This window comes from Bombus huntii, chromosome 11 (genome assembly GCF_024542735.1).
Source record: "Bombus huntii isolate Logan2020A chromosome 11, iyBomHunt1.1, whole genome shotgun sequence".
In the NCBI taxonomy this organism is placed as follows: domain Eukaryota; kingdom Metazoa; phylum Arthropoda; class Insecta; order Hymenoptera; family Apidae; genus Bombus; species Bombus huntii.
This window is the reverse complement of record NC_066248.1, coordinates 5,773,526-5,783,073: the sequence shown is the minus strand read 5'-3', so window position 1 is coordinate 5,783,073 and position 9,548 is coordinate 5,773,526. Positions and strand designations below refer to the sequence as shown.

The 9,548-nt window shown below is 37.1% G+C and overlaps 1 protein-coding gene across 1 annotated transcript in view; it reads left to right on the top strand.

Moving 5' to 3' along the window:
* Nucleotides 1–9,288, top strand: part of LOC126871133 (plexin domain-containing protein 2) — a 45,377-nt gene extending 36,089 nt beyond the window's left edge. The window contains exons 2-8 of the mRNA XM_050629596.1: nucleotides 4,354–4,838; nucleotides 5,079–5,420; nucleotides 5,823–6,015; nucleotides 6,095–6,304; nucleotides 6,404–6,802; nucleotides 6,887–7,023; nucleotides 7,104–9,288. Coding sequence (XP_050485553.1) covers nucleotides 4,354–4,838; nucleotides 5,079–5,420; nucleotides 5,823–6,015; nucleotides 6,095–6,304; nucleotides 6,404–6,802; nucleotides 6,887–7,023; nucleotides 7,104–7,172 — 1,835 coding nt within the window. The 3' untranslated portion in view covers nucleotides 7,173–9,288. The remainder of the gene's footprint in view (nucleotides 1–4,353; nucleotides 4,839–5,078; nucleotides 5,421–5,822; nucleotides 6,016–6,094; nucleotides 6,305–6,403; nucleotides 6,803–6,886; nucleotides 7,024–7,103) is intronic.
* Nucleotides 9,289–9,548: the final 260 nt, after the last annotated feature.

Sequence of the window (9,548 nt, the reverse complement as noted above, 5' to 3'; positions counted from 1 at the left end):
TCAGAGTAGTTAATTCCTCAGTTCCCAGTTCTTGTTAGTCTTGTTAATCGACGTGTTTGTATTTGTCAATTTGTAAACTATCGAAAATCTATCAAAATTAAAATCTTGTAATTAATAAGAGCGAAAACGTATTGCGAACGATTGTAACTCCGAGTATTCGAAATTTCAACGACCATTCTGTCAGTATCCAATTAGAATACGAATAAACATTTTTTTGTGAAGAATATTTGTCTAATAATATAGTAGGATTAAGCGAACATTTATTTTCACCAACTTTAACCCCCTCCCGTGCCAGTACTCCTGCGCGTAGCAGGTTAACCGAAACCTGCAGTTTAATTTCCAATCGCATTAAATAACAGACAACGCTACAATTTAATCTGAATTTAAAAATTAACTGCAACGCAACCAAAACGAGCCAAACAAAACCTAACAATATATATATATATAAGCAGGAATTTTGAACTCGTTTCTACTCGTTCATATCGTCGTTATCCGTTTCGCTGCTTTCTTCAGTATTGGAGTTTTCGCTGCCGTCGTTAATTAATCCTTTCGTCCCATCGTTTAAACTGTTTATAATTAAGGTTACAATTAAAGTCAGATTAATCGTATAATCGAGATATCCAACTCCGTTAAAAACTGCGGGAACGCTCCTAAGAAATACTTGCGTTGCCTGTAACGCGCAACGAAACAGTATGAAGAGTCGACACAATCGACGAAGTTGGAACGAACACTCTATAGGGTTCCTTTTTTTTATTATTTATTTATTTACATTTTACAATTTGTCCAGTAGGACATTTGGTAAAATATTATAGCTTAGTGATATAGCAATATAGCATGTGGATGGCTACCCCCAGTAGGATATCATCTTCGAAACTCTATAGGGTGTTCCGTTTTTGTTTACTCTAAACGTTTTCATATCTAACGGTTGGATGGTATGAAATTGGTAAAATCCGGAGAACAAGGCAGGTGAGATACTCAGAGTAATTTTGCCCGCTTTTTATCACGTTTCTTTCGTATAATCGGAGTTGTTCGAATAAATAGACTCGACAAATTAGAGGTCCAGGTAGGTAGAGATAGATAAAGTAACTGTCCTACTGGACAAATGTCCTACTGGACAAATTGTAGAATTTGAACAAATAAATAAAAAAAAGAAAAAAGAAAAATAAAGTAACGTATTGATCTTGCTTAGTCTTCACTGTGCGATAGAAACGACGTTTGTGGAATACAGTCGAATGAAACACAGGATCCTCGGTCGTGCGGTACGAATATTTATATAATTCGCTATAACGAAGGTTTATTATGATAATAAGATGTATTATTATATATTAGCAATTCTATGGTAATCAAAGATATCCGATGGTTCGAAGAATGTTCCAGGTGTTTCGAAATGTCTTTGCGTGAATACGTTATGCTTCGAACCACAGGCAAAGGTCGAATCGAATGATTTATTTACGTAAATATTTGAAAAATCCAGAAGCCTTCGAGCAATATTCGAGCATTCCAGGCTCTCGAGATTCTCTTCGATGGTATCCCACTGGGGGTAGCCATCCACATGCTATATTGCTATATCACTAAGCTATAATATTTTACCAAATGTCCTACTGGACGAATTGTAAAATGTAAATAAATAAATAATAAAAAAAAAAGATTCTCTTCGATCTTGCAAATTCCCGTAATTAAATCTATCGTAAAGTTTTTCTTTTTTTATTTAATATTTCACATTCACAATTTGCCCAATTTGAACATTTGGTAGAATTTTTTAGCTGTTTGATTATCACGTGGGTGGCTACCCCCAATGGGCTACCATCTTCGTGTTTGTTAGGATATATCCTTTATGAGATCTGCTTGGTGTTTCCCTTTTAGTCTTCTTTCTATGCTTGTGTTGATCGTTTCCGCTGCCAGCCGGTTCGGGTGCGTTGCTATTCTTCCTCTGTATCTTCTTGCGAATCTGCTGATCTCTTCCTTAACCGTTGGTATTCCAAGGTCTTTCCGTATGTCCTCGTTTCTAACGTACCATGGGGCGTGAATCTATCGTAAATGAATCTAAGCTTCGCGAGATTAGAACTTTTGTGTCTATCTTAGAACCAAAGATCTCTTCGAGTCTGCACTCTACGTAATACGTAGATCCGAGTTCTATGCCATTTCGTAGCTGTATATTTAGCGCTGTATATTTTTAGAATCGTCCTACGTAAATAAAATTTGTGTAACGTATATCGCGCAATCTATCGCTTAACGCGCATTACACGTACCGTTAGTTTACACGGTTGAGGCGTTCGTTCACTGAGAAATTGGCAACTCGAAATGCTAGATCCAACGACCAGCCAATCGTCGTTCAGTCGACGATAATCGAATTCGAAATTTCTGTTCGATCGGCCGGTTCAAGGTCTTCCTCGTGCTTCCTCGAGTTGTCGAACTTTCCTAAATATGCGCATATGTATCTTAGGATCAATCCGGGCGATTCGATCGAGGACTGTCGGCGTCCTCGTTCCAAACGAGGATCGCGAGACCATGCGTCAGGCAAATGTATTTTCGTCGAAAAGTGTGCTGCACAATACGCGGACGAATAAAGGCTAACGACACTCGAATAAATTGGCGTCTCTTTAGAGTCCGTAGGGAGACGACTAACGATTGGCAGTTGAACGTTTAGTCGAGCTAGCTTTCAGAGCATGAAAATTTATACTGACGTCAAGCTTCGTGCATTCTCGACTAATAACGTCGGATCGTCAATTTATTGCTCTATCCGGCGATAGTTTGTCACGAGCAGCTAACATCCTGTTCTTCGACGCTCGTTCCGTTGCTTCCATTTTTTCCCCTCCGCTTAAGAGCGATAATTACGCGTACGTGAAAATATTAGTCTACCTTCGTTTCCGTAATCGAACGCGGCGATTGTAATTACAGCTATTTTCGCAAAGCGATAGATCTTGGAATTTCTAGGATTTAAACTAGCGCTGCAGGAATTGGAGCAACTTTCGCTTCTTGGTCGATACCATCTTTCCTTTGAATGTAACTGTGGAAAAACCGCGTTGCTTGTGCAACGTAATGGAACGTACTGTGGAATGTACGTTCCATAAGCATAGTATATATGCAAAGTCAAGTTTCATTGTAATATCCAATGAATAGAAACGAAGTCTCAGCTAGATCCTAATTGCTCGCTTACGTCGACGGAAGCATAGATTTTTCGTAAATACGCGCCACCTGTCATGGACTGTTTCATTTGATACCATTCCGTGCATCGTCACACGTCTGAAATTTTCTACGAACTTATGAAAATCCACGGTGATAAGCACCGATGATAACCGTTACGAAGCCACGTTGTCCTCAGTCGGGACAACTTCGAGCGACTGTTACGAGCGAAACGAAGTGGAGAATAGCTTAGCGAGCTAGAGCAACGCGCGGGTCATTTAATGGAGAAACGTTGGAATCGATGCTTGAAATTTATACCGATCTGGGCCACGATCTGAACGTTCAATGTAGGCCGGTGTGCAAAATGACCGGACGACCCCACTGACGAACCAAGTATGCAATCCATAAATTGATTCGAATCGTCGAGACACGCTGCGTCGCGTCACCGTCCCAATGAAAATCCCTGGCAACTGCTTGTTCTCGCGTATCCTGTCCGTGAATCGAACTGTGCATCGATAGTAACAAGCCGTAACTTGCGACTAATTTGATTTCGGTCTTCGCTCTTTTACGGTCCGCGTCGTTCCAATTATATCGATGGACGCTGTTTCACTTTAACCAGTTAACCGCGTTTGATGAGTATATTCGTTGTCGCTTGTATTTATTTACGCACTCCACGAGCTAACTCCGTGAGAGAGGTTTCTAAAACTAAAATCCGCCATCAACTGGTTAAGCGTCCAATCGTTTTCTGCTCTTTCACGGACAAGCAGTTTTGAAATTCGGTAGTTTTGAAGTTCGATTCAGTGAATCGATTGCCCTTTCCTTTGCTTTTCAAACTTTGCAGATACGTCTTCTTTCTTTGCCTTAAACATTTCCTAAATGTTGTTCGTTATGACGTTAAAATATCACGCCTAATGGATAGGGCACTTTAGATTGGATAATTCGATCGATTCGACATCGAACGTAACCGGCATCAGATTTGACTCCGCCAATAAAAAATACCTTCTGTTTGCATTTTGCAAACTTAACTTTGCAGCGATCGATCGAATTAACTGAGACTTGCCTCTACCCTGCTGGTTGAAATATTTCTAAATCAGGAATTATTTCTTAACCAGGAAGTAGGCGGAGCCCGGCTTTCTTTTCCCTTTTTCTTTTTCGTTTCCGCGACAGTGTTCAACAAAAATCGATTCTCGCTGATCGAAACTCACCTCGTTCCCGTTGGAATATTTCCAGGTCGGTACCATTATGAATTGGGACGTTCGGGAGGACAGTCGTTGCACGATTTTGGACCAGTCGAATTGGCTTACGTGTCCGACGAAGATGCGGTCGACGATGAAGAAGTGTTAACAAGGTACCGTCGAGAAGCGGATGAGAAGCCAGATCCTGCAACCGAGCGAATCTCACGGGGGCAACAATTGCAACAGCAACAGTCGCAGCAACAGCAGCAGTCGCAGCAATCGCAGTCGCAGCCACAGCCGCAACCGCAGCAACAACAACCGCAGACGGTTGTGAATGCGTCGAATGTACCAACGAACGATGGATACGACTATCTGACAGATTATCCGACAGAATCGACGGTTCCTACGTCATCTCCATCGTCGACAACAGTTTCGTCAGGCGAACAAGGACTTGTGACGCCTACCCTTAGATTGGACAAACCGGAGACTTCAACGCCGATAGTATCGATCTACGGAAAGAATTCTTCCACCAAAGAACCGGTAAAATTCTTGTATTCATCAAGAATAAAACAATTGCGTTTTCGGCTTTGTTTCTTAGTTATTGGCAATTAAAAGCCGGCCAAAATACCCCTGCGCACGGGCAAACCTCCTTGCACGAACGAAAGGAGGTCAGCCTATATGTAGAGGCATATAGAATAATATTTTATTTTTATATTATATATGTTCGAATTAAGAAGCATTCGTGTACAACTAAAAATTAATTCTGTTCCCTTTGAGCAGGTTCCATCGGCAATTCCGGGAGGTAAAGCTAACTCTATCAATGTAACTACCGACGCTAAGAAAAATTCGACGAAGGGCGCAGAGTCTGTGCCGGAATCAACGGACAACAAAGATGATTCCGATGGCAGTATCGGAGACATATCTATCAGCAGGTTTTCGGACTTATCCAACAAAACTTTGTCCCAGCACAATATCACGAAAATGGAGTATGACACGCATCAATATTACAACAGCACGTTTATCATCGATGAAACTGTAGGGAAGAAATTCTGGGTGGATATAAATAATCATCCAGATTTGAAGGTCAATTACTTACTTAGTCAAAGTCACCGTCGAGCAGCGGTATGTGTATCAAAAGTGTTTGCCATTTTTCTCATTTATACTGCCTTCCTTAGTTAAAAATGTCCTATCTCTGTAGCATCTGTATGCAAAGAAAATCGTAAAACTTCAGTTTCCAAGTAACAGATAGAACATTTTAACTTCAACGAGGAAAGGGAATTTGGAAATTTAACAAATTACAAAGTTTGGTATGTAGAGTATATTTGAAGAGTAAAGTGTAAAAATCGCCCGTTGAAGAAAATGCAGAATTTTCTTTTTCCTCGTGAATTGCGTACAACTCTACTCTAGTTGCGCGTGAAGCTTTATAATTTGTTGAATTTCCAGGTTTCCTAACTTCCCTCACGAGAAAGTTAGTATAACGTTTTCGAACGTAATTAAAAAGTTTCTTTTTGTTTGTTCCAACAGACGGTGAAATTGAAATTCGATTTCCCTTTCTACGGTCACAAAGTTCGTAACATCACCATCGCCACCGGAGGATTTTTGTACACCGGGGAGTACGTTCACAGTTGGCTAGCCGCCACACAATATATCGCACCACTAATGGCAAATTTCGACACGCGACTATCTAATGATAGTTATGTGAAATATGTCGATAACGGTTGGTAATGAGCGTTAAAAGAGAGAATACACGTTTGCAAGTAGACATAGTCGTAAATAAATGGGAATGTTAATTGCAGGAACGGCGTTCACGGTTGTATGGGAGAAGGTGGTATTGCAAGACAAACCTGAGACAGGGGCATTCACGTTTCAAGTGACTTTGCATCAAAACGGTGACATCGTGTTTGTATACTCGGTGATCCCTCTGATGGTAGAGCATATCAAAGATACGGCGCATCCTGTTAAAGTTGGATTAAGCGATGCTTATATCATGGATAGAATAGTGTTCTGTAAGTATTTGGTGTTATCTCGTATTGAAGTCATTCTGAGAGAAAATTTCATCGTAACAAGCAATGATCGAATCGACTATTTTTCTTCTTTCCTCACAGTTGTTCGCAGAAAAACGATTTACGAATATCATCGCGTGAACTTTAATCAGCAGGACATTAAGAATTGGACAGTGATTTATCTACATGCACTGCCTACCTGTTTAGAAATGGATAATTGCAGAGACTGTTTGACAAAACTAAAAGGCTTCGACTGCAAATGGTGTTCAGAACTGAATCAATGCAGCACCGGAACATCTAGATCGCGACAAGATTGGCTGTTGAGAGGTTGCGATGTTCGAATGATAAAAGCAATTGACAATTGCCCGTTACCAACTACGACATGCAAGGAACACCTCGACGAATATAATCACATTTTACGCATGCATTCGGGAGAGACTGTTACCGTTAGTGAAATGAATGCGAAGCAAGAGAAACCTGGATCGAGTCCTCTAGAGCGTTGTAAGATCTTTATTTCTGCCATTAACGTACACTTTTGCAATCGTTCGTTCAATCATAATGATATTTTACTTTTAATATCTTTAGCTCGGGACAATATGAACATGGGAGTTTCAGGAATTATTGGAATTCTCCTTGTAATTGGTTTAGTCGTAGGTTTAGCCGCGTGGGCTGCATATGCTTACCGCAATCCTCATAGTACGTCCGGACAAATGTTAATTAGGGTAAGGATTAATAATATTTGTTATGGTAAAAAAAAAGAGAGAAATGTTTTAAAGAAATATTTTTGATCTTCTTTGTACAGTATCGACCAAGCCAATGGAGTTGGCGAAGAGGAGAAGCACGTTATACAGCAGCAACGATTCACATGTAGAAATATGTAATCGAAACGCAATCAGCAATTAGTACAGAACTATCGGACCAAACTTCCTATTAAATATACACCGTATTAAGTCTGCAAGTTTATGTACAGAATCGTTAGCCTGCAATTACGCACGTGTCGCTTTATTAATTGCCATATGTCAATATATGATACTTATTTGTTGATATTAACGTAAAATAACATGTCCGATTATTACCGATATACAAGGGATCGGAAATCGTAGTACAACCAGGCAAGCGGTAATTCTACATGAAAAAATAAGAGAACAATTTGATATAACATTTTTTCATCCGAGACTTTGTTTACGAGAAAATTAGGCATATAATAAATTAATTAAAACAAAAGTAAATAATCCACAAGAATGTAAACTATATATAAAAATAAGTAAAAAATGTAGAATAACATATTTTCATGAGATGCTTTGCTTTTTCGAGAAAAATAAATTTTAAAATGTATAATGCGCGTGTATCAGATTTTTTCATGTAGAATCACCCCATATCCGATTGTAGTACGATTTCCGACTCATCCTGTATTTATACTGAAACAAATATAATTGTGTTGGAAAAGGGAAAAGAACAAGTATTTCAAATTATTATAAACAAGTATTGCAAAATTATCTATTATTAAATTTACGACGCTAATTTCCGAAGAAATGGCAATTAAGCTACTAGTGACAAAGGTATAGAGGAAACTTTTGAAAGTGACCTTCACTGTATCAGCGAGCGGAATAACGAAAGTTTATTGAGATTTTAAATTTTGTACAGTAATGTTAATGTTATAAAAACACATAAAAACAAGTTTATACTTACTGTTGCCCGTGAAAATATTGAATCGACCTTTTATAACGTCTAATTTCTCTAATGTTTTCTTTCGAAGAAAGTCACGCTCCATCACAATATTCGAAAGATGAAACGTTTCTAGAACAAATAATTAACAGTGAGAGACAAACGGACACTGTTATTGTGAATGATGACTACACGGAAACATTTGTTACATTTTCGTAGTCGAAGTAACCGTATTATCGAAAGACGGGCAAGAAATCCTTCCCCCTGGATATTGAGCGTTTATGTGATTTTAGTATCATGTCGTATACTTTGTTATTGTTTAAGAGAGAGAGAAAAGAGAGAATTCGTTTTTTATCGTTATATAAACTTCAGTAATTGTTTATAAATATAAGTATGTATCTATATATTTATAAATTATATATTATAATACAAATATATATATTTATAAATATATATTTATATATATATGTATAATCTTTGCGACGTGAAGAGCAATATTTTAATAAAAATCAGTTGAATGATCAAGTTCCGATCTAGCCTCTAGAAACTACAGTTCGGATGGTATATGGGAATTAAATTTTTAAACAAACTTTCAGCAATATTTAGAGAATTTTATGACGCAACAAATTGTATAATTTCATTTTATGCTCGTCTTCTTCGTTTTTCCTTAGTACATTCCAGAATATTCAATTCCTAGGAATATAAAATATACTGAATGGAATAAATTAAATATCCGTAAACTGTAGTTTCACCCTTTAAATTTTAAATACGCGTATATATATGTACATATCGTATGTTCAGATGTGTACATATATATTTTTATATATATACAAAATATATAAATATATTTTATATGAAAAGATTTTTAAACACATGAGCACCTTAACTTACGATTAGTAATAATACATGGAAAAAAGCAACAATGAAAAATTCATATATATCGGTAATATTAGATCATCAGTGTATATAGTAGCATATTAAAGCAATATAATTTTTATATGATTGTAAGTATAATTAATATCGAAAGGTGCCCTTAATCAACTTTTTGATACATTTATTGGCAATGGAATATTATTAAGTATTTTCTTCTTGTCGAAGATTAACGTTTATGCAAATTTCTACTTTTTAACAACAAAGAAAGTGTTAGAAAGTATGTTAATTTAAAAAGTAGGTGATTTTTTTTTAAATAATATCTCTATATTATAAAATTAGCTTACGAAAATCACGATTAATTTTTCTCACATTATTGTATGTATATGATCTAACTGATAGTTTGTGATAATAAATATTATAATTATTACAATAAATATGTTTTAATTTTACATATCTTTTTATTAATACCAGAGAATTAATACTGTGAAATATTTTGTGCGTGTATATGTAAAATTTCATCTATAAGCATTTCTTTTTAAATTTTTCATTACTTGTTGTATTATTTTTTTCATTTACATATTAAATTCAAACAAGGAGGAAACAAGAGTACTCGCGCTCGTAGTGCTAGTTGCTTCACAGTACAGGTGCTGCACCATGCGATCAAGTGCTGAAGTCAACTAAAGTCTTAAAATCTTACAATTAAAGGTTC